General features: G+C 43.3%; 1 protein-coding gene across 1 annotated transcript in view; it reads right to left on the reverse strand.

Annotated features, from left to right (window-relative positions):
* LOC139434888 (golgin subfamily A member 6-like protein 24) overlaps positions 1 to 18,347 on the reverse strand; it is a 47,327-nt gene extending 28,980 nt beyond the window's left edge. The window contains exons 1-3 of the mRNA XM_071204931.1: positions 18,187 to 18,347; positions 14,572 to 14,664; positions 13,667 to 14,144 (exon numbers count right to left, since the gene is read on the reverse strand). Of these exons, the coding sequence (XP_071061032.1) occupies positions 13,667 to 14,144; positions 14,572 to 14,663 (570 nt within the window). The 5' untranslated portion in view covers position 14,664; positions 18,187 to 18,347. The remainder of the gene's footprint in view (positions 1 to 13,666; positions 14,145 to 14,571; positions 14,665 to 18,186) is intronic.
* Between the last annotated feature and the right edge of the window lie 7,512 nt (positions 18,348 to 25,859).

Below are 25,859 nucleotides of genomic sequence, written 5' to 3' on the forward strand. Positions count from 1 at the left end.
ATTTATAAATATCATTTTAGAGCACACCTTTGAAATCGACAATCGGGCTCGATATATGGTAAAATTAAAATCAGTAGGCGAGGCTGTAATTTCGCCAGCTGTTACTCTCATGAGCGAGGCAGAACATAATAGTTTTAACATGCCAAAAAGCTGCTGTGTCGTTTATTGCACCTCAAACATTAAAACAAATCCAGAGTTACGTGTTTCTGTACTTCCTCTAAGAAGAAAGGACAGTAACAGAAGAGCTCTGTGGCTTCAGGCTTGATCGCTGTTCAAATGACAGCGTTGGTTATATCTCTCACAGGCTCCGCCCTCTACTGGACTCTATGGGTACTCTCTTACCCCGCATTCTCCCACTGAGACTTCTATAGACGTAGCCGGCCCTGGGCGGGCCTACCTGAATGCGCGCGCATCACACCGTATAAAAGGAGGCCTCGCCTCCTGACTATCATCCTTTTCTCTTTAGCAAGCGGAAGTGTTTTCACGGAGCTTAGAAAGACGGAAAAATTTAGAGTAATGGAGTCAGTTCTTGACCACAGGACCTGCCCGAAATGTCCAAACCTGATCGCGGGAGAGGATCCACACCCCTGCTGTTTTTTGTGTATGGGGCCTAACCACGCTGTGAGCGGTATGGGCCCGACGCCGGCATGCTCAGCCTGCCAGATGCTTCCTCGGCTCACGCGTGGGCAGCATTTCCTGTCAGCAGAGGCTCCGCAGGAGGAGGTGGAGGATTCGGATCTCGACGTCGTCAAGATGGGCGAGTCAGGAGAGGAGGAAGTGCCGTTCCGATTCTCCCTTCCGTGGGGCCAGACAACCCCGATTCCGGAGGACGAGGACGCCTCGGTGTCGGGAGGTCCGTCTCTCAGGTCTGCACGTTTGGATTTCCCAGCGGTGATGACCCTGGCAGCGGAGCGCGTAGGCCTACCGCTCCCACCACCGCTGCCACCGAGGCCTATAAGCCGCCTGAGACAGGGGTTTTACGGCCCGGTGCATCCAGCGCAACCAACCATCGTTTCGCCCCAACTGCCTGATATATGGCGGTGTGTGGAGGCGACATGGCAGCAGCCATTCAAGACGAAGGCCCCAGTAGCCGCTATGGCAGGCATCCATCAAGGTGGAGGGCCGCTCGGACACAGCGTGTGCGGGGGTGCCCCCCCTTGATGAGAGCCTGGCGGCCCATCTGCTTCCGCGGGCGGCTGGTTGGGCGGAGGGTAAGCGACCCCTGCCCCCGCTGCCCGGGACCGAGACACTCTGGAATATCTGGACAAGATGTTCAAACTCGGTACGCAGATGGCGGCTGCAGCCAATAATCTCGGCGTGTTGGGCGTCTCCCTGATCACCCCTCAGGCAGCCGCCCCCGCCCTCCTGTCACAAGATGGGAGCGATTATCCGGACCGCGCTATAGGTCAGATGAATAATCTGATTCATGGCGTGGCCGCTGCAGCAGGGCGGGTGATTTCCTTGGCCACAGTGGCGTCTCGTCACGTGTGGTTGGAACTCACTGCCCTATCTAGAAAAGACCGAGAAGATCTCCTCGGAGCCCCGTGTCCACGGAGGGGCTCTTTGGGTCAATCTCCTCGGTCACTCAGCGCTTCAGCCGCCTGGAGGAGGAAAGGGTCCAGTTTAGCTGGATGCTACCGCTGGCCCCGCCTCCGGCCCCGCTACGCGCTCCTCCACGCGTTTCCATGCAGGCGAGGGAGCGCAGTGTGACAGTGAAGCGGAGGGAGAGGCGCCGGCATGGGGTCCCGTAGCTGCGGCGCCCGCCACCTCTATGGCCCATCACGTGGTACTGGCATATCGGCAGCCACGGGGAAGGGCTGCCCGACCTCGGCAGGCTCATCAGCAGCAGAGAGCGGCCGGGTGGGGTGCGCCGTCTGCCCGGAGCTGACTGGCGGGGGGAGGAAATCTCTTCGCCCGGGACGCGAGGGTGAATCCCGCCTCCTCCCTATTCGATGCACAGATTCCTTTGAATTTTTTTTTTAAATAATAGAATAGAAATTGCTCCAAAGCACAGAAAGTATCTGCGTTTTGCCTTCCAGGGAATAGCCTACGAGTACATCAGGCTGCTGTTCGGCTATTCCCTATCCCCACGCACATTCAGCAAATGTGTGGCCACAGCGCTTCAACCGCTGCACGCACACGGCATGAGAGTTTTCTTTTACATAGACGACCTCATAGTCATGGCTGGGTCACGGGAACAGGCAATGTTTTGCACAGCACAATTGATCACACACCTAACCAGATTAGGCTTTGCGATCAATTGGAAAAAGAGCACCCCCATACCTCACCAACGGGCGCTGTATTTGGGTGTGGTGCTCGATGCAGGCACGTTGCGCGCCACCCTGTCAGAGAGCAGACGTGCGTCCCTTCTTCAGGGGGTACGCAGACTGCGACAGGGGGCAACAGTGACAGCTTTTACTGTCATGCAGATGCTGGGTCTCATGGCGGCTGCTCACATGATGGTCCCGTTAGGGTTACTACATATGCGCCGCCTGCAGAGGTGGTTCTCCAGCCTGCGCTTGGATCCCAAGAGGCACAGGCGGCGGCTGGTGACCATCCCCCCCTCAGTGGAGGGCAACCTCCGGTTTTGGGGGTCTCCGGATCACCTCCGGAGGGGGTCTCCACTGGGACGGGTGACCTCCTACATCACAGTGTTCACGGATGCATCCGGAACAGGATGGGGAGGGACCTGCCTGAAGAGGGCTATAGGTGGGCGCTGGGCTCTAACAGAGTCTCGACACAGCAACCTCCTAGAGCTACGGGCGGTAGTGTTAGTCCTCCAGCATTTCAGGCCCCTAATTCAAGGGAGGCATGTAATGGTCAGGAGCGACAACAGCACCACAGTGGCTTATATCAACAGGCAGGGCGGAGTTTGATCCGCCGCCTTGTTGACCACAGCGGAGAGGCTGTGGTTATGGGCTTCAGAGGTGGTGTTATCTCTGAGAGCCCTCCATATCCCGGGACTGGAGAACGGGGGAGCCGACCTCATGTCGAGGGGCGGCCCCCTGCCAGGCGAGTGGGTGCTTCACCCGAGGGTGGTGAAGCAAATCTGGGCCCAGTTCGGGAGAGCGGAAGTGGATCTGTTCGCCAGCCGGCGAAACAGCCACTGTGCCCTGTGGTTCTCCGTGGCTCGGAGCGACGACCCACCCTTGGGGGTGGACGCGTTTGCACACGAGCCATGGCCAAGAAAGCTGCTCTACGCCTTTCCACCGCTGCGTCTCATTCTCCCCCTCCTGGGGAGAGTGAGGCGAGAACGTCTGTCAGTCATCCTAGTGGCTCCGGATCGCGTTGGGGCGCCGTGGTACTCAGAGATGACACAGATGAAGGTGGGCCAGCCCTGGGCAGTTCCCCACTCCTCTCCAGGTTTGGCTCCTGAGAGGGACAGGTTGAGACAGGGTGGATTGTCTGATAGTGCTATTCAGTCTATCCAGGCAGCTAGAGCTGGATCCACCACAGCCTGTTACAGGCCAAAGTGGCTAGGATTCCAGCGATGGTGTGAGGAGCGGAGAATAGAGCCCCTATCTTGTGAGTTAGGCTCTATTTTATCCTTCTTACAGTTACTGGTGGACAGAGGGCTTGCGCATTCAACAGTGAAGGTGTATGCAGCAGCCATCTCGTCCTGCCATGAGGGATTTGGCGGCAGGTCAGCTTTTAGTCAACCACTGATGTCGCGGTTTTTACAGGGGGTCAGGAGGCTGCGCCCAGTAGTGCACGCCTCCACCCCACAGTGGGACCTGCCCCTAGTGCTCGAGGCTCTGGCCTCGGGGCCGTTTGAGCCTCTGGAGCTCTCCTCTCTGAAAGCATTGTCGTGGAAAACAGCTTTGCTTCTTGCCTTAACGTCAGCCAAAAGAGTGTCCGAATTAACTGCTCTGTCGGTGCACCCGAGCTGTTTACAGACTCGGGGTGACCGGAGCGGCGCGACACTCAGACCAAACCCCTCCTTTGTGCCCAAGAGCCTAAGGAGTGCGTTCAGGGCGAGGGCTATTCAGTTAGGGGGTTTTAGTCTTCCCCCCCATGGTGGGACCAGGGAAGCTAAACCGCACCTCCTCTACCCGGTGCGTGCGCTAGCATGTTATGTGGAGCGCACGGCTGCCCTTAGACGCACCGAACAGCTGTTCGTGTTCTTCGGGGGCGGGGTGATCGGGAAAGCTCTGTCCAAGAAACGCCTGGCAGGCTGGCTCTGCGAGTGCATTGCACATGCCTACGGACAGGCAGGGAGAGCCTGCCCCACGGGGGTTCGTGCACACTCCACACGGGCTGTGGCTGCGTCAACAGCCTTATTCGACGGTGTGAGTGTGGAGTGTGGATATATGCACAGTGGCGTCTTGGTCGACGCCAGGCCCCTTCATAAGGTTTTATCTCTTGGACATGTCGGACTCTTTCTCCTTGTCTGTACTTGCGGGGGCAACACAGGACTGGTAGGGGGGAGGGGGGTTGTGGGTCAGTTGGCATCTGACCCCCTCCCCGGACGTAATGCGCCTTCGCTGTTCTCGGGCCCCCTGAGAGTCCCGGGAGGGGCGCACTGGGCCCTTACAGGGCTGGAGGGCTGCTCTCCTCCTGCCGAGAGCAGGAGGGGGGGAGCCCTCTACACTTTAGTCCACACACTCGGCACGGGGTCAGTGTTTGAGTGTGGGGCAGGGGCTCTGGCGCTCTCCCTGTTATCCTTAGGGATTCAGGGAGGCAGGCGTGTAGTAAGCCCTTTCGGGGCCGAGGGGGCTCTCCCCATCCAGGGTGGGGGGGTCCCCCGGCACTGTTTTTTGAGCACACTTTGTGCGAGGTAAGCGCAGCAGGGTGTGCTCTGTCAGCCACAGCCCAGATTTCTCCTCGGTTACAACCGGGTTAAAGAAGAAGGTGGGGCAGCAGCTGCTGACCATAATAGCCGGTCAGGGGCAGTAGGGTGGAATATTGTTGGACGACAGTGCGCGTATACATCGCGGCTCCACCCACTGTACCCATAGAGTCCAGTAGAGGGCGGAGCCTGTGAGAGATATAATTTCGGGTTACGTAGTGTAACCCTAGTCATATTAGCACAGGCGGAGCCCTCTACTCGGGGCACTGTCTGTCCTATTCCGCTCGCTGAAGAGAGGTGTAGGATGATAGTCAGGAGGCGAGGCCTCCTTTTATACGGTGTGATGCGCGCGCATTCAGGTAGGCCCGCCCAGGGCCGGCTACGTCTATAGAAGTCTCAGTGGGAGAATGCTTGCGGGGTAAGAGAGTACCCATAGAGTCCAGTAGAGGGCTCCGCCTGTGCTAATATGACAAGGGTTACACTATGTAACCCGACGTTTCCCCAAAAGTGGGCGGGGCTGTAAAGTGAAGTAGATTTGACTCATCTATTATTCAAAACCATTCTATTTATTCTAGCGTAAATTACATGCCAGTGTTTTATCTTTTTATTTATTTGTTTTTATTTTAAATCATATAATGTCGGACTTTTTTTGTCGTCTGTGAGGAAAAGAAATGGGGCTCAGAGCCTCAAAATACTGAAATCTGTATTTTTTTAAATATCTTCCTTCTAATTTGTTATTCTTTTCTAAATAACACACTGTTATTTACTCAACAATAACACACAATTATCCTTGTTTTTAGTTATTCGTTTAGTTCTATAATCTTGGGCTTTTTAGCATGCTTTTTAGCATGCTTTTTAGCCGTAAAGGGTGGGTGAAAAAAATGGGTGAAAATCGCTTGTACAGTATCCATAATGGGCAGCATTAATATATACCCACACGGCAGCTCATTGTTACTTTGTAATTCTACTCCACTACAATTCAGAGGTTAACGTGGTATTTTTACTTCACTACATTTAGTTTAGTTACTTTGCAGATTCTGATTAATGATGTGAAATATAAACAACCCTTAAATCAGACTTTAGTTACACCTGAGTAAAATTCAGGGTAGGTGATTGTCAAGTGCCAACAATCAGGAGAGATATTTGATAGTTGGTGCTTGAGATGACTAAACATTTATCTGCAGATCTTTATAAAGTATATTCATTACTCGTTATTCTCTACTAATAGTTAATTAAAAACTGTATAATGGCTATTTTGCACATCCCTTTCAAGATTTCAAGATTTTCTAAGGTGTATTGATCTTATACACAACTTGGGTCGCAGGTTCCTCAACAGCGCATTACAAGACATCTATCGATATGTGTGTACCTCCACCATTAAACTGTCATATTCTGCACATTTCTTATACTATCTACTACATACATAAGAGTATAATTAATGTGTATAATATCAGTTGAAATAAGTGCTTCAACATAGTTAACATTGTAAGGAAAGAAATATTTTAGACGTTAAGTACTTTGCCAGGCTTAATATTCATCTGTAGATAGATACCCCCAAAGCTTTTTTCTTGTTTAAAAGAAGACCTTAACCTAAAGTATTCTTTAATGTGTTAATAAAGGTTAATTTGTTTTTCTGTTTTGCACATCCTCCTATTAATATCTGTGTACATCCGGCACTAAACTGTTTTATTGTAGAGATCACTTAGTATCTTCTTGACTTTTTATATTCTATATTTCTATCACAGACCTTCTACTTTCCCCCTATGAAAGTATGTGCTCTTAAAATTGTTTTAATCAAATAACATTATTCAACAAAAATAATTCAATAACATGCTTTAACCACTAGGCGGTGCACACAAGGTACACACAGCATACTAATAATAACTTTTTATTATTAGTGTAGACACTTATATATGTATAACATCTGAAGATGTGCACTTTTATTCATGTTTTTACATAATTTTACAGGATATTGCTATACTATTTCTCTTGTTTTACTTCTACACATTCATATCTGATTTGTAAAACATCACAGACAGAAAGGCATAGGCTATCCGTCATTTAATGGTAAGCTATTGAAATTGTGATTCCATAGATGTGTCTCCCATCACCCAAATCCCCTGACTATTCTCTCAACTCAGTATTTACATTCTGATATTCAAAGAAAATCAGTAATATCTTTAAAAACTACAAGTCCTTTTCTATCAGCTGTGCACAGTTATGGTGTAAATATAACCTATATACCAATTGGATCAAATATAAAAGTCAGCCGAATTACTATTGATACTGCAAGGAGAAGTATTGTGTGAAAAGAAATTGAAGATGTTGTTTAATTGTTGATATATTTATGATCCACGTCAAGTATTCAGTTTTGGCAGCAGTTCTCCTCATTGTCCAGAAGTCTTCTCATCAGGGCTCTATAAATAAAGAACTACGGCAGATGTGTAATATTTAATGCAGCCGAACCGTGTATTACAATGCCGTTATGTGATGACTTCCAAAGAGAAAAGCAAGCACACTCTGAATTAGGTATTATTTTACATTGTCGGATATCATATCTTATTAACACCATATCCCAGCATGCATTGCGGCTAAAACATCCAATCAACAAGCTTCAAGCTGAGGATCTTGGGTAATCAGTTTGGTGGGTTTGTGCATGGGTTTGTGGTGTGTATCGCTCGAAATGTCCCGTCTGTTTCCGGTGACTTTATTTACAGCTAAAAAGCCCAAGATTATAGAATTAAATGAATAAAAACAAGGATAATTGTGTGTTATTGTTGAGTAAATAACAGTGTGTTATTTAGAAAAGAATAACAAATTAGAAGGAAAAGATTTAAAAAAATGCAGATTTCAGTATTTTGAGGCTCTGAGCCATTTCTTTTCCTCACAGACGGAAAAAAAGTCTGACATTAGACGATTTAAAATAAAACAAATAAATAAAAAGATAAAACACTGGCATGTAATTTACGTTAGAATAAATAGAATGGTTTTGAATAATAGATGAGAGTAAAATCTACTTCACTTTACAGCCCCACACACTTTTGGGGAAACCAACGCTGTCATTTGAACGGCGATCAAGCCTGAAGCCACAGAGCTCTTCTGTTACTGTCCTTTCTTCTTAGAGGAAGTACAGAAACACGTAACTCTGGATTTGTTTTAATGTTTGAGGGGCAATAAACGACACAGCAGCTTTTTGTCATGTTAAAACTATTATTTTCTGCCTCGCTCATGAGAGTAACAGCTGGCGAAATTACAGCCTCGCCTACTGATTTTAATTTAACCATATATCGAGCCCGATTCTCGATTTCAAAGGTGTGCTCTAAAATGATATTTATAAATAACTATTATCATTATTATAAGCAAGACAATAAATGGCAAAGATATGTAGAAAATAAACGTATTTAAGATACGTTCATAACAAACGTAACGTGGGAGAAAATACGTTTCTAGCTCAACGTAATTGAGAATGCAGTTTAGTTCTGTGGGAACGTAATTTTTAGGAGACAGGGTTGAGGCTGTATGACTCTGTTCAATGGGGCTGATGTGTTGTGTAGATTCTGCCAGAAGGAAAATCAGCAGGGAGGTGCCACATTGCTTTTCTTCCCGACTACAACGCTGGTCCCGCAAATCAAGCAAGAACGTGATTGGTCGATATTCATTGTGGGGTGGGGGAGGAGGGGTGTTAGATAGATATAGAGTTGTAGATGGAGTTCGCTATGATTTAGGTTTTGTTTATGCATAGGGTAGATTCTTTTAATTACATTTTGGATTTGCTTGGCGAGCTATTTTGAGAACATGCCCGCGACTCACGTTGCCCCCGCGGGCGACTCACGTTGCCCGACTCATGTATGTATATATATATATATATATATAAACTCCCCAAACAGGCGAAAACCTACCAGTTTCACCCACTGTCTCTGCCACCTCCCTCCATGCCTGGTTCTTCCGGTTTGTATCCCGTTAATAGTTCTGGTCGTAAAGAACCGGGTGATTTGCTACCGTAAATTCTCGTTTGGAATATGAGGAAATTAACTGCGGTCTGGTTCTCCCTGCTTAAACGGTATTTGATTGGCTGGCGCTTCCAGCTCAGCTTCAAAAGTTGAACATTGCTCAACTTTTGAATCCTGGAAATCCTGGAAATCTTCGCTTCGCTCCCCCACAATGCAGTTCGGCGAAAAGCGAGGCAAAGTGATGTCATCCCCATTCAAAGTCAATGGGCAGAGAAGAGTTGGAAGTGGTGGAAGATTCGTCTAAAGCTGCTGTGTGGACGTACCGTTAAAATGAAGTCCGAGTTCGACATTTTAATTCTGTCCTGCCAGTGTTGGCAGGACAGAATGGACACGCTCGTTCTAAGCCGTGTCCCTCACTCCTCACATCCCAAGCTGCATCCCCAACAAGTGTATTATGTTGTTACATCGTTTCAGATGTGATGTTTCAGTTGTGCTCTTGATAAGCCATTAAAACAGTAAAAACACGTCCAGTTTCCTTTTGCTTTTTGTGTCTCCTGTTCACCAAAACATACCCATCTGTGATGGAAAAAGAAAGTAATCCAAAAGTAATCTGATTGTTTTTTAAGACACGTAACTAACTGTATTCGGATTACTTTCAGACCCATGTAATCAGTAACTGATTACATTTACAAAGTAACCCTCCCAACCCTGTATATATGTGTGTGTATATATACATATATATATATATATATATATATGTATATATGTTGCACTGTTGGAAGAGCCTGTCTATGGAGCTAATTTCCTGCCATAACTCCACAAACAAACTAAACAGGTTTTACAAATGCCTCATGATTCACTAACAAACACAATGTGGTTTGCAAATACAAAACACCATCTACAAACTAATGCATTTAGTTTTGCAAAGAAAAAACGTATCTATCAAACAAACGCATACCATTTTCAGCATAGGTTTTACAAGTACACACATTTGTTTTACAACTACAACACTTTTTTTTACAAGTACAAAACTTTTTCTTCTCACCGCGGAATATTACTGCCAAAAGTCACGTGACTCACTCACGTGACTTTTGGCAGTAATATTCAGCCGTGGCTGGCACATGCATATATATATATATATATATATATATATATATATATATATATATATATATATATATGCATGTGCCCATATATATATATATATATATATATATATATATATATATATATATATATATATATATATGGGCACATGCTCCACGGCAGCAGGGGGCGCTACTGAGTCCATTTGGGAAGGCGGGAGGTTGAGCAGAGCATGGAACAGCCCTTGCCAGTCTGATGCAGGTGTTTCTAGCGATCCAGCGATCTGTTTCCCGAACTCATTTCACAATGAGCGACCAACAGGTGAGTTTGTTAATTGTTCTGGTGAAAAAGCCAATGTTAACTGAAACGAAGTTACTGTCTCATGAGTATGAGCAGACTGCATGAGCTAGTTTACAACAAGCTAGGCTAATTTTCGTTTTTTTATTTATTTGTAGTAATTGTTTCTTGTAAACATATGTAAATGAATAAATACACATATATATATGATATATAGCCATCAGTAGACTCCATGAATGAGAAAAGTCTTTGTGGTTAGTTGAAAAGTCTGTAATAACCATGACACGCTAAAGACAGGGATTCTGTGATTTTATGAGAACATCTGTGAAATGATCGTTTGTTACCTCGTCTAACATGTATTTGCTTATTCTACTATACCACCCGATTAGCATCATAGTTATAGTCTTCTATTTGCTTGAGTTCCAATCATTTTCAAACAGTATTGTGTTGGTGCTGCCTGTGTTTTGCCCACAAGCTACTATGTGGCGCCAACCGTGACGTCAGATAGTTTGATCCTATTGGTTCAGTGTTGGCGTCAGTTCAAATAGAGTGTGCAAATTACCCAATTTATAACTTAAACTGTTTTCAAACTAAACAGAGGGCACTGAGACTTTCTATCTGCATGCAGATAGTGGACCACCGGGTACACATTTCACATTGGTTATCTGCTAATATCACATATAATATAGAAACTTATCAGCAGGGGTTGAATTGGGTTCTCTTATGTGGGTATATTTACTATGAAAACTGAAAATAAACGTAATGTGTACCCAATTCAACCGCTGCTTACCAGCCATGGTTAAATATCTAAGTTACCAAATGTTTCACCTCATACTTGCTCATCCTTTTCTTCTATCTCTAGGAATTGCTCGTACAAAGCATGTTGGAGAGGCTCCATACACGAGTTCTACATATTGTCCGTCAGCAGCCACTTGACATTGATTACCTTGTTCTCAGGAGGTTGTTCTTTTTAGTGCTCTCTCTAATCAGGTTCTCATCCCAAAGGCTATTGTAGATGCACTCACAGAGCTACACAAGTTGGTTGTTGAGGAAAGACAAAATAGGGTCCCCAACGTAATAGTTCAGGTTACCCATGGAGTCACTGGGCGTCCAAGATTTGATTTATCTCCAGATTTCCCTGTTACATCTTCTTAACCTGTGTCTTCCAGTGCCCTGTATTGCTAACCTAATGGGAGTGTCCTCCACTCGTACTATTTACAGACGAATGTCAGAGTCTGCCTTCTCTGTCAGAGCACTCTATAGCACCTGTTCAGATACAGAGTTAGACAATTTGGTAACTGACATTAAAAAAGACATGCCTCATGCTGGCTACCGCCTGGTTAAGGGAACCTTGCAGTCCAGAGGATTCAGAGTCCAGTGGGAGAGGGTGCGGGCCTCCATGCACTGTGTGGACACTGGAGTGTATTCACTGTTCAATAAGTATTCACTGTTCAAAACATTCACGTCAATAAATCCTTTACTAACTATTATTGTTGTCAGTCTTACATTTGTATCATATATTATTATCAATATGATGTCGGGTTGCATTTTTCTAGAACTTGTTGACAATGTTAATGTAACAAAATGAGCTGTGGTGATCTGTTAGGACGTGATGATTCGTGGCGCACTCATAACGCGCAGGGCGTGATTGATTTTTACTGTTGGGACTCGGGTTTGAGTCCAGCATGAACATGTTATTTTCACGTCGATGCACATTGAATATTATGTTTGAATAGAGGATTCGTAATATTGTTTGCCGACACCAACATTCACGACCAAGCAGCATTTTAAAGTCTAAGTATCCCCAATGACATTTCTGCTGCTATCTTTGCAAAAGAGGTAACAGTCACATATTTTCTGGATGAGTGCTGCACAATACCGTTTTGATAAGGGATACATGTGTGGGTAGTCTTTCCTATTAAACATGGTCGCTGGTAGATAGCCACAGAAATCGTAACACATTTTAACCTGGGCGGGTCACATTTGAACGTGAGCGGGTCCCAGTTCCCTGGGAGGATCACAGTTTAACACAGATGAAGACTTCTCCACGCTGCTTTCGAACTGTGAGTAAACACCGTGTGCTTCATTTGGAGGCTGTCTGAAGGTGTACACAGGTGGACTTGGACATTAACAGCGATATTCCGTAATAAGTCTGGCAACAATAGCTGGTTTAAATGATTTATTCGAGCAACTCGTTTGTCTTGTTGTAGTCCTCGCTGTTCGCGTCCGGATATCGCCATCGTAATCACAACCTCACACACTGGTACTGGATGTGCATCAACGTGTTCCTACGAAGCCAAATATACCAAAAGATGTATGTAAACGACAGAAGAAAGCGATCGAAATGTGTATTTCAGTCGAAAGCCACGTACCCCACGGAAACGAGTTGATCGGGAAACAAGTTAATCCGGAACACCGGCACAGAAGTACCGGATCGATAAGCAGTATCGGTAAGAGTAGTAGTACCAATAAAAGCTTTACGATACCCATCCCTAGTTCCAACAGCTGTGATGGTTATTGAGTTATCTTTGTAAAAAAAAAGCGGGCACTCTCCAATACAACAATAAACAATAGGAGTGTCTTGGTGGAGACCTCACGGATATGTGTAATTTACACAGCGGCTTTCAACCACAAAGTTTTTATAAACATTTTGAATCACTCAATATGTACATTGGTCGGTGCAGGTAAGCATTCTCTGGCTGAGGGACAATCTAATTCTAAGACATGCTCAACTGGGGCGGTAGCTTAGCCCTCATCCTAAATCAGAACCAAAACGAAAATTAGCCTAGCTTGTTGTAAACTAGCTCCTGCAGTCTGCTCATACTGCTCAGACGGTAACTTAGTTTCAGTTAACATTGGCTTTTCCATCAGAACAATTAACAAACTCACCTGTTGGTCGCTCATTGTGAAATGACTTCGGGAAACAGATCGCTGGATCGCTAGAAACACCTGTCATCAGACTGGCAAGGGCTGTTCCATGCTCTGCTCAACCTCCCGCCTTCCCAAATAGACTCAGTAGCGCCCCCTGCTGCCGTGGAACATGTGTGAGTGAGCATGTGTGAGTGTGTGCGAGCACAACCACGGCGGAATATTACTGCCAAAAGTCACGTGAGTGAGTCACGTGACTTTTGGTAGTAATATTCCGCCGTGAGAAGAACAAGTGTTGTACTTGTAAAACAAAGTGTTGTAGTTGTAAAAACAAGTTGTGTACTTGTAAAACCTAAGCTGAATGTGTCTCTGAAACATGATTTATTAGAAAAATGTTTTGTGTTTGTTTGATAGATACGTTTTTTCTTTGCAAAACTAAATGCATTAGTTTGTAGAAGGTGTTTTGTATTTGCAAACCACATTGTGTTTGTTAGTGAATCACGAGGCATTTGTAAAACCGGTTTAGCTTGTTTGTGGAGTTCTGGCAGGAAATTAGCTCCATACCTGTGACCTATGTTTCTCATTGCATATCTACACTGTAGCTAATGTGCAGATGACAATAAAATAACAGCTTGTCGGACATTCAAACTTTGTCCAAAATATGAGCAACACTGACCATTGTCCAGGCGCTGTGTGTGTATCGATGTGAAGCTCTCATCACCTGCTTCCAGGAGAGCCTCCATTCATCGTCCTCAGGAGCAGCAGCGTGTTCTGGCTCTGACTCCAAGACCTTCGCTTTGAACTCCCTGCTGTTAATCAGCTCGATGGCGGTGAATCCCGGGGGTTTGGTCTTCCTCTCTTTGGCCTTCAGGAACAGATACTTTGGAGGCTTCAGGCTCATCCAGGAGTCTTTCCAGCACAGCCCGAACACATCCACCTCGACTTTACGCTTCCGCCTGAGAGCTTTGGGTGAAGCCCTTTTCCTGGGGGGAGGCGGGGGGGGAGCAGGCTCGTGTTTGGGTTTGGGAGGAGGTGCGACCACTTTGAATTTGATTTTCGGTGTCTTTTTTTCCTCTTCATCTGCCCCACTGGTGAACTTCTTGAAGTCTCCAGTGGCAACAAGTGACCAGTGATCATTCCACTTTGATGAAACTCTGCATTTAAAAACGAAGACAGAAAACATTAGAATCAACTCACATATTATCCTAATAATATATCAACATGTACACTGAGAAACGTAGCAATGGTAAATAAAGAGAAATCCAGCAGCTGATTTACGTGTTTTATAAGGAGGAGTTTGTGGTGGATGAATAGGTCTTACAAACACGTGACACATGTTCTTTTATGGCATACGGCATCTCTTCTCTTTCTGAGATGAATGTATTTTAATGAATGGTCCTTGCTCAATAAAGGTATCCGGTATAAATAACATATTTTTGAGTTGTTTAGTTTCAGTTCAGGAGTAATTCCAGGACTAATTAGTTACATTTGTGTCGCGAATCAGAATAGACGTTGAGAAGTGGAAGTTGTCTCCAGGGTAAACATTTCTACAAAAACCACTAAAATATCACATATTCTCACACTTTGGAACTTTTCTCCTTCCATTCGGCCTCCTGTTTGATCTGGTCTGCCACACTCTGAGCCTTCTTCTCCCATTTGTCTCTGAGCGACATCCTGTTGTTTAAAGGTGGGGTAGGTAAGTTTGAGAAACTGGCTCGAGATACACTTGTTATATTCCATGGAATGCTCTTAACATCCCGAAAGCAATGAATATCTGAAGTGCTTTGACAAAAAATCCATAAAAAAATGTAATCTGTGGAACACGTAATACTGTAAAAAGTACAACCAATCCGTTTAGCCGGGTTGCCGCCCTGTCTGTCAGCCTTCCATCTCGTGCACAGACAAATGTATCTCGTGCCCTCATTGGACGTGCCGTAATTGGGCGTGTATTGCGCGTTCATGTGTGTTGGAGGAGGTGCTCTGTAAGGAAGTCTGAAGGAAGGGACGGATTATTTTCGGCTGTGTACTTTCAAATTTTAGTGCACTCGAGCTGGTTTCTGAAACGTACCTACCCCACCTTTAAGAGACACATAAAGCAATACACATCAACAACAGCAAGAAATGTGTCATGGCATTATGTTACATGTGTCCAGTCTAACGTGTTTCTCTGTAGCTGTTAGTGGTGTTTCAGTGCGGGGGAACAGGCTCCAGACATGGACTGAAGTATATTTTACTACAGCAACACGCAGACAGGGCAGATATGTTAAGGTAACTCATCACAGCTACACCCAATAGAACAGAACAGAACATATTTTAAAAAACACTGTTATGTTCTTTAAAATAAATAATACAAAAATATGTATAAAGGCAGACAAAGCATGTAGAAACATCCGTTTGTTCCCTAAACATGAAAGGAAACAGCATTTGTGCTAAATGTATAAATAACAAAATGATACTGATCTTGCTGCAGAACACAGGGGGCCGGTAGAAAGAAGAGTATCTCGTAGTCATATGTAGCCTACCTTTAATAGAAGACGGACAGATGAATGGATTAGTCCAGTTTTGGTCCAGTTCTCAGTGCAGTGTCCTGTTGAAGGCGGACTGACACAACACACCAGGCGTCACTCGACAATGAAACACAGGCAGCAGCAGCTTCAGAAGCAACAATGCACCACGCTCTGTAGAGGTGGAGGCACTGCTTCTATCAGTAGCTTCATCATTATTACCACTTCGTGATCATTTATTATGCTTTCAAATCTCTGTTGGTTCTTTTCTTCATGGGAATTAAGTAAACACATCAATATAAGAAGAGGTGAACAATGCTAAATGGTTCATCGTTAATGAGCTGATATATATTAAAAAGATCATTATGTTCCTTTAACTAGTGAAGTCGATACAAGTCTTCTAATGAAATGATAGAGACCTCTTAAAATAGAGAGCACGGCTCTCTGTCTGCCTGGAGGATGCACTCTGGGATGTAATAGTGTCTGTGTTGAAGCTGACTCATCCAAATAACCATGACTCCATGAAGGAATGAGCTCATTCACATGCTGATGTTGAAGAAGACCCCCATTAAACCGCAGAGATTCAAATGACCTCAACATCTGAGGGGTTTCTCACAACACAATGAACTCTGGGAAAACTAAGAAGATCATTTTGCAAGATATTGGAATGTTCCTGGAATTCCAGCAGGTGTTTAGTTTTGCTCGGCGGAGAGACTGCTTGTTGCTACTTAAAAGCTGCTGATAAAAAGCTCAGAAAACTCAACTTATGTCATTCCCAATACATTTGACACATTTAAAGCAATTGTGCTGATTTTGTACAGCAGCAGAATCAGGAAATGCTGGGCCATTATGGCGGTCATTAGCAGCAACTCAACACGCTTCCTACACAGCTGAAAGTGACCTCTCAAATAAAACACATCTGATTTAGAAATGTGAGAAACTAATATCCACAGAGTTGTTAAGCACGAGAGAGCCCGGTACCGGGGCACTGCCAGTGTCTGAGGCAGAGTCCTGCACGGGTCTGATTTTCAAGACCCGCTCCCGCCCCGCCCCGCGACGTGCAATACCGAACCCGCCCCGCCGCCCGCACATATTGCCAATTAGTTCCGCAACCCGACCCGTCGGCACAAGATCCGCAACCCGACCCGAACCCGCATAGCCTAGCCTATATATGAGCACTGAAATCGTGCAATTATTAACACGTGCAGTTGCATATTTGTCTCAAAAAGCGTGGGATGTTGGTTCTTTTCTCCATCTAGGAACCAAAAGTCTCCAGACGTTGGATTTCGCACTTGAGGAAATGTTGAAAATGCTGTATTCTCCGCTAGAGAGCTTCACCTCAGCCATTTCGAATGTGGCGCGCTCAGCAGCAGATTGATGCGCTGCAGAGGTTATGATTATGCGCGGTCCCACGGGGGAGAGGTCTGATAAAGTTCGATAAAGTCATGCCTAAACAGCGACATTTTACACGATAAATACGGGTTTAAATAGCAGCATTAGCCACGGAAGGCGAGTGGCAGCAACAGTAAACCTTCTCTTACTCTGGCATCTTGTGGCAACTCCCGTTCAGCAGCGGCAGATGCCTCGGCAAGTTGTGGCATCTGTGGCATATGCCGGAAGTACTTGCCACTGCCTGCAGATGCCACTAAATGCGCTTGCTGTCTCTCCTTTTTGTTTCACCGCGTGTGTGAGTGGGTAAATTCCCCTTCGATTCTATTGGCTCTAACGGTCAGAAAGAGATGTCAATCACCAAAATCGAGCAATGGGTTCCAGAAAACGGTAAAACCTCCATTTCCACCCAAATCACCTCAGAAGTGGTTTCTTTTTGCTAAATCTCTCTTAAAAAGGTCAAATGTCACTTGTTTTGCTTTCATCTGGATACAGGGCACTTATTATATGTTGTGCTTTGGATCCCTGAAGCATTTAGTCTACCTTACCGTCATCCAAGGGTAGTTTTCACTGTAAGTAAAACATAGTTTTTGTACGGACACTATAATTTACAGTTTTTTACTATGTTCAATCTGAATTTTCTTTAAAATAAAAAACATCTATATTGTTCTGACTTTTCTACATCCAACACACAGGTTTATCATTACTTTGAGAACAAATATTATGAATGTAACCCTTTTAGAAGGGAAGATATGGTCATTTGTTCTGGGAATGTCATTTTCGAGCCTGAGACCTGAAAAACAGGCTCAGGGCTAAACTGCTAAACTAAAGTACTGAGAACTGAAAACAGAAGCCTTGTCCCTTGTGTCCTGCACACATATGATGCTGGTTTGAGGGGAAGACCTCACTCAGGATCACGTGACGCTGACTCCAGTGACATCGCTTGAGGACATTTATCAGATTTCATACAGCTTACTTTGTAAACACTAAAGGCTTTATTTTACTTTATCACATATGTAGACATAGTCCATCAACACCTGTAACACTTTGATTTATACATTTATAAATAAATAAATGTATAACCCTTATCTTTGTCTGTGTTCCTTGGCACATTATAGCAGCCCCTAAGCCTAGTTTAGCCTAGCCAAAGCTTAGCCCACACAACCTTCTCTTCCAAACAAAAATACTTTCAACAACTCCAACACTCATTTGAGATATTACAATTTAAACCACAAAGATAATAAATAAAACAATTACCAGGATCAATACATTCAGATTAATCAGTAAACTGATCCTGACTTACCTGTTGTATTTCTGTCCCACTCTCACACTCTGGTAACACCCCTGTCTGTGTCTGTCTGTCAGCTTTACTATATTTGTCTGTTTGTCTTTACTCTGTTACTGCAGTTAACTTTTATCAGCTTAACCTCAGTCTGTCCTGTATATCTGCTGTTTGTGAGCAGACTTTCCTCCTTGCTATTTTTACATGATATGTTAAAAGACCCTGAGCAGCAGCGCTAAATTTAGTGTCAGGGTGAGGCAACCCCCGGCAGAGCAGAAGGCAGCCTGGAAATGCAGAGAATTGTCATGAATTGGATGAAAACACGAGTGCAATCAATCTTTATTCAACAGGTGCCACAACATCAACAAAGAGGAACCAGTGCAGTGTGCTTACCGCAGTCATTCTGAATGCTGAAACACAGTATTGACATACATAACTTTGACAAGGATCCAAAGAGGAGCTCCGCCTCCAGACAACACCCCCCTGGCAACCAGTACATCGGTGTAAATAGTTTGCAGCATGAGATAGAATTACGTGCGTCCAAGCAATACAATGTTTTAATAGTCTAATATCCTAAATATGCCATCAAATTAAGTAAGTAGTGCTTTGCAACTGTATAGTTTGTGGCTTTTTTTGCAAACAAATGCCTGAATGTATAATGTATATTGACCATTAGATATTTCTGAGTATGAGACGTGAGTTTACTAGACCTTCTCATTCTCTTAAAGATTCATTGCTTCTCTTCAGACCGTCCAATGGCTGACTGCGAGGCAGATGTTTATAATAATGAAGCGTTGGATACAATTATTTAAAATGATTGCAAGGACGGTAAGGTAAAATACAGAGTAAAAACCTCACAACTTCTTACAGCCTAGCCCAAGGAGAAAACGTCTAAAATAACGTTCTCTAAATCAACCAAGAATAGCGACTCAACCATATGGCCTAATGCATAGAGTTGGTTTTCTTTGAAAGCTACGTAGCTAATGATTAGTTGTAGAAAAGTGTATTTGTTTTGCAAAAAATAGCAGTAGAGTAGAGGTGCATTATGTGCATTATAAAGCTCTTAAAGTGATACCAATAATTTTACTGTAAACTAATGAGAGAATTATCCCAGACCTTTGATCACAACTCATTGGTGCAAAGATTTTTGTGAGAAGTTATTTTAAAAACCTCATAATAAATACTTCTTGTTTTAACTCGTAGAGAGTGAATGAACTGAGTCCCAATGTGCGAACATAGGGACTCAGTTATGTAGTTCATCGGCTTCCATAAGCGCACAGGCCAAGGCAGAGTTAAGAGGCTTTTACTAGCTTCCTTGACCAGCTTCTCCATGAAACCCAACTGCATCTCATAACCATCCCGATTGAGTGCAGATACAGATGTTTCAGCAGCACCATCACAAGCCGTTTCTGCTTCCTGGAGGTTTCCAGCTCCTTCTGCCATAACGAGACCACAGGTTTCTTTGAACAATTATTCTCACTTCATTCATTCTGATTTCACTTTCATTGATAGTTTCCTCTATGTCAGCCTCCTGTTGCTCGCTAAGCGCTTCTTCCACCTCTTCAGCAGTGCTGGCTTCTATGTCTGCGAGTAGGCCACTCCGAAAGTCATCATTTTCTTCACTGACGTTTCTTCCCATCAAAGTGAGCTTTTTGAATTCCTCCCGAAGCTCAGTTTCAGTCATGCTTCCTGCACCTCTGCTCAGAAAGTTAGCTACTTTTGTGAATGCACCTTTAGCCATTGTCCTCTCCTGCTTGAGCTGCTTGACACTTTTCCCATAGGCTTCCTCCGCCATTTTGTTGAGGTGTGTGGTTACTGCAGACAGTTTGGTTTATTACGACTTTTCCAGGCTCTTGGTCCTTTAGTCCTTATTGCTTGGCAATGGTTTTCAACTGTCAAGTTGTGATTGGGTTGGTTTGATTGACTCCTGCCTAAACTCGAAAATGGCTTGATTCACTCCAGAAGGACAACTCGAATTTGAATATTTTTTCTCTTTGAGTGTGGTAGATTCTAGTGATGTTTTACGTATTGCGCCGAGGCTTCGGAGCGTGTGTCGAGTAATTCCCGAAGCTTTTTGTGAAGCATGTATCGAGGCTTGTATCGTTTTGGGCCAGTGACGTCATCGATGACAAACGAAGCCTCGCTGCCTTTCGATACCACGTGACTGCTTCAGGAAGCCATTCAGATCGGTTGAACCGTTGAACCACAACGCTAATAATACCCATGGATGTATACTAAGAACCATATTACCCCTCCTGTACCCGGCCTGGTGACACGATGGAATCAAGAGAGCTCAGACCCTCACTTATAGAGGTCGGAACATGTCATAAGTATAAGCATAAATAAATGTAGGAATACAAAAATTAATAAATAAATGAATAAATATGCTGCAGTGTTTTCAGTGAGATTCAGTGTGTGTGCTGTGGCTCAGCTGGAAAGCAGTTGACTCACGACCGCAGGGTCTCTGGTTCAAGGACTGGTCAATACGTATTTGTTGTTATTTATAAAAGCTACAGCTAAGTGAGATAATGTAGTTAATAAATGTATTATTTGATATGGTTTAGCCTTTCTCAGGCTACAACAAGGTTAAGTTTATGAATATTATTAAGGAATACAAATCCCTCTTTGCAATGTTTACCAGCCTCCTTAGGCTTTTCAATCACAATCATTCAACTGGAATAAAAACAATATTGTTAACATGAAAATATGATTTAATGTTCGTTGTTTAGAGTTATTCTAAGGCTTTACTCATTGGGAACTCGGTATGAGATACAGCACACTGTTGAGATGTCCAATCTGCCTGTTTTACACACTTTGACCAACAGGGGGGGCTTGTGTTCAGATGAAGCCCATGATGAAGCCTCATGAGATGAACCCTTTTGCAACCAATTGGCTGGAAAGCTTCAAAGCTTCATAAGGCTTCATCTCGCCATCACTAGTATATTCCTTATTGCTTCATTTAGCCTCTTGTTGGCCTCTTGATGCTCATTCAGGTTGAAAACCTTTAACACAAAACATTACTTTCGTTCACTTTAGGTACATAAACATTTTCAACTAAAAACATGCCATCTTTTAACAAGCACTTTCATTTCTTAATTTACAATTAAATTCAACATTTAATCAAAAATAAATGCATTTCAACAAAGTAAATTATATTTCAGCTTCTTTCCTCAGGACTAGAAATAATAATACATCAAATCAAACATGGTTCAAACAGATTAAACATTTGCAAATATTCACCAGCAGCGTCTTGGTTGAATCTTTGAGTCTCATCTCTCACAGGGAACTGTTTGTCCTCTGCCTGAGAGTGTGTTCCCAGGTGTGTTGCATTAACTCATTAAGTAGGAAGCTCACACTCTTCCTTTGAACCACATTCTCAGTGGAATCGCACCCTACGTAGGCTCATAGAGCATGCACAACTTTAACCACGCCCCCGAAAAGGCTCGTTCACAATCAAGCACGTCAATTTGTACATGTAACAGCACCGCACGTTCATGACAGCATGGTACTGGATTGCTATATGATGGATTTGAATATTAACGAGGCGGCCGCGGCAGTTAGCAGCTAGCGGCTAGCTAGTAATTATGCTAATTTACACATCAATCGTTATGTATTTTATATTACGCCGTAACAGGATCTAGTGATATCCAAGCAATAGAGCTTAATTTAGCATGATACTTGTGTGGGTTGTACATGAAACCACTTGGTAATATATAAAAATATATGTATTTTGAGTTATGATCAATTGTGAGTTAAATCTTTATCTAAAAAGTAAAGCTGATGATGGATTACTGTGGTGGAGTTAAAATAACAATCAATCAATCAATCAATCAATCAATCAATCAATGTTTATTTATATAGCCCAATATCACAAATGTTACATTTGTCTCAGTGGTCTTCACAGTGTGTACAGTGTAAGGGAAACTTCTGTTGCAATGGAAATCAGGACTCAGAGAGACACGGGAGGAGCAGGAATTCTGAATGTCAAACACTGGGATTTATTGAGAGATCCAACGGCCGGGAGAGATTACACAGCATAGTCACATTTTCATGTCGGCCACCTTGCAATCTCTGAAGACATAGCTCAAATACATGGTCTGTATATCCATAAGGAGTGGCCTATTTCCCCGCCTCTGGTAATCAACACCAGACCCTAAAAACAAAGACATCTCTATATGCTACTCTGCATGTGCCTTTAAACCCCTCACCCACAGGAAAGCAGAAGACCTCTTTGACCTTTGTCCTCCTCTAGTTACAGACAGAGCACAGGCAAGAAGAACTGAGAATCTTAAAACACAAAGAGATATCCTTAAAATATTCTCTGACAGTTCCTCCCTTTTTATCAATTTATGATAACCAATTAACATTAGTCTTAGAATATTTCAGTCCCTTAATCAATAAGCGTCTTCAGAGTTGTGTGGGCTCACATACATCAATTACATCAAAGAGTAAAACAACATTGAAAACATTTCAATCACCATGAATGAACACAGTCAATTATAATAGAAAAATCATCTCTCTTCAGTGTTTGACTTCTTTTGTCAAAAGCACAATAATAAACACACATGAAATACAAAAATATAATAGTAAAATATATGTTTCAAAATAAGATCTTTTATCATTTATCACTCAGTTAATCTCATTCATCAAACACAAATTCAAAATCAGCTTACATCTTAAAGATTTACTTCAAGGCAATTACTTATTAAAACACAATTAGAATTTAGGATTATAAGAAATCCAATTGAGGTATTAAATCAGAATTATGAGAGATCCAGTTAAGATTCCCAGTTAAGGTATACATTCACAGTGATGAATCGATCAATCTGTAATCTGTAAAGGTACAGTGTCCTCAATCTTTAACATTACCTTACGTCTACTTCAATACACTTGTTCAAGAGTAAGGCACTTTACTACATACATTGTATTCAAATACATTTGTTCAAAATCTGAAAAGGAAAAGTCAGGCATTTTATTGTAACAACCAAAACATCAAAAACATCTATTCGTTTGAAACCGTCAGGCAGGTAATTTTATTTACTGTATCAACAATGAGAGAGACTAAGCCTTCGTACTGTAAAGATTGCTCAGAGTCTATGGGGAAAAGTTGTACCAATCCTCAGCCTCATCGCTAATTCTGGATGCTATGTCCAGCTCACTAAACCAGCTTTCGTGAAAGGAATTGGGCTAAACATAGGAGAATGCATAGATTCTGGCATATTTTGGACAGTACCAGTGTCTGTTATAATATTAGACATATCTTATTGTTCAATACCTTATAAATCTGAAAATATCAATTCATTTATTTTGTTTAGTGTGAAAATGTAATCTGATCTAGTGTTGCACGGTGTACCGATACTTGAAAGGTACCGCGATACCCTGCCGTTAAAAACGGTACGATTCCTCCGTTTCATTAGTATCGGTACTTTAAGAATGACGGGGAAAAGTACTCCGTGTGTGTGTGTTCAGCGCTCTGCTTCCACTCCCTGCACTGCAGCCGTGCCTGCAGTCCCGCTCCTCTCAAGCACGTTCTAAGTCCCTCCCCTCTCTCGTGCACGCGGCCACGCGCTAGCTGCCAGAGCATGTGAGAAAACGAGAAGCATGGCTGCAAGTGGGAGTGCAACTGCCGCTGCGCCTCGGCTTGTTGACAAAAAAGACGCCAGAAGTCTGTGAACGGGCCGTTCAGGTGTTCAGAGCAGAGCTTCCTGTCGGAGCAGCAGAGCGTGATGTGCACTGAAAAGTTTTTCTGTCGCAATATTATCGTTGAGCCAACTTAACTAGCAAACTAGCATCACTATCTGCTAACGTTAGCTTTAGCCTTCGTTTTCTATTTGTTTTTTTCATAGGCTATAAACGGAGGTGGTATAAGTATATATCTTGTACTTGAGTAAAAGTAGAAGTACCCAGGTCTTGTACTTGAGTTAAAGTAGAAGTACCAGAATGTAGGAACAATCCTGCAATCAAAATGTTCCTCAAATAAAAGTACAAAAGTATTATCATCAACATATAGTTAAAGTAGCGACAGTAAAAGTAGAAGTGCTCAGGTCTTGTACTAGAAGCACCAGAGTGTAGGAATACTCTGTTACAGTAAAAGTACTGCATTCAAAATGTTCCTCAAGTAAAAGTATTAAAGTAGCGACAGTAAAAGTAGTCATTGTGCAGATTGGTCCATTTCAGAATAATATATATGATATGTTTTATAATGATTGATCATGAAAGTGTTCTCAAAGCTGGTAAATGTGCAGCTAGTTTGAATGACTTTGTAGACTGCAGGGTAGCTGGTGGATTTACTCCAGGTGGAACTAAAGTCTGCTTTAAGACTTGATTATATTTCACATCATTCATCCAGATCTGTGAAGTAACTAAAGGTATTAAATACATGTAGTGGAGGAAAAGTACACCATGTACCTCTGAACCATAGTGGATTAGAAGTACAAAGTAGCAAAAGAAACATTGAAATACTTAAATAAAGTACAAGTATCTCAAAATTGTACCCAAGTAGTACTTGAGTTTATGAACTTAGTTACTTTACACCACTGGCTATACAGATAGAAAGACTAAGCCTTGCACAGAGGCATGAAAATACATTTTCAAAATGCTCAACAGTGCTGCCAAAATTATAAACTCACTGCTACACAATTAAAATAAATGCTTTTATATATTTTTATATTAGATGTGACTCTTTGGCGTTTCTGTTCTTAGTAACACTGCTGCTTTAGTTGTTCTGACTGCTAAAATCATCTGTTATTCCTAATTTTAAAGCCGATATTCCGTGTTTCCCTTTTTTTAAGAAAAGTATCGAAAAAGAATCGGAATCGCAATTCTTGACTTGGTATCGGTATCGAAACCAAAATGTTGGTATCGTGACAACACTAATCTGATCTGACAAAATATATTTGTCACCACTATTTAACACATATCTGTTCATCGGAAATATAAAAACAATCATTAATTGTACATCTGTAATCATATGGTCATTCAATTCAAATGTTATCTTTGTACAAGAGCTGGAAGAACATGTCCTCCTGACTCGTTCTCCTCCTTTCTTTATGACACAGAATGTCTGGTGTGTGAAGGCATCCTGATACTGTAGATTAGCACTGAGTGCTGATTGGCTCAAAACTCTTCTTCACCAGAGCACCATATTTCAAACCCCCCAATTGCTCTGCTTTTGTGGCTCATTTCAGTGAGCAATTTATGATCTCCCAGTGAAACAGAGGCTCATCTGCCTGCATTCCTTCTGCTATCTGCTTGAGAGCAGAGCCTATTCCAAGTAGCACATCCAGATGCCCCGACCCGTGATGGAAGATGTTTAGGAAGAAATCTGCCCCTCCAAGAAACATGGAGCCTCTGAAGCCATCACTCGTCCTGCAGAGTTGTCTGAGCAGAAAGATGAAGAAGCATCCCATCCCATCAGAAAGTTGAAGATTAGAATCCTCTCATCTCGAACGACCTCGTGCCTCCTTGCCCGTGGTTGGGGGTGCTCTCTGCAGCCAGAGGGTGTGACCCTCTCTCTTTGACCCTTGGCCTTCAGAGCTGTCCTAGTTATTGGGTTAACACTTGATTGGGATGTTTTCCTGAGTGAAGACAACTCAAAGTAATGGATTAGCACATTATCATTCAATTACAAAAATAGGATAGGCCCCTCAGAATTATTTGGGAGCCTTCCTGACACATGCACATGCATACATGTA

The sequence above is a fragment of the Pseudochaenichthys georgianus genome, chromosome 12, assembly GCF_902827115.2.
Source record: "Pseudochaenichthys georgianus chromosome 12, fPseGeo1.2, whole genome shotgun sequence".
Lineage (NCBI taxonomy): Eukaryota > Metazoa > Chordata > Actinopteri > Perciformes > Channichthyidae > Pseudochaenichthys > Pseudochaenichthys georgianus.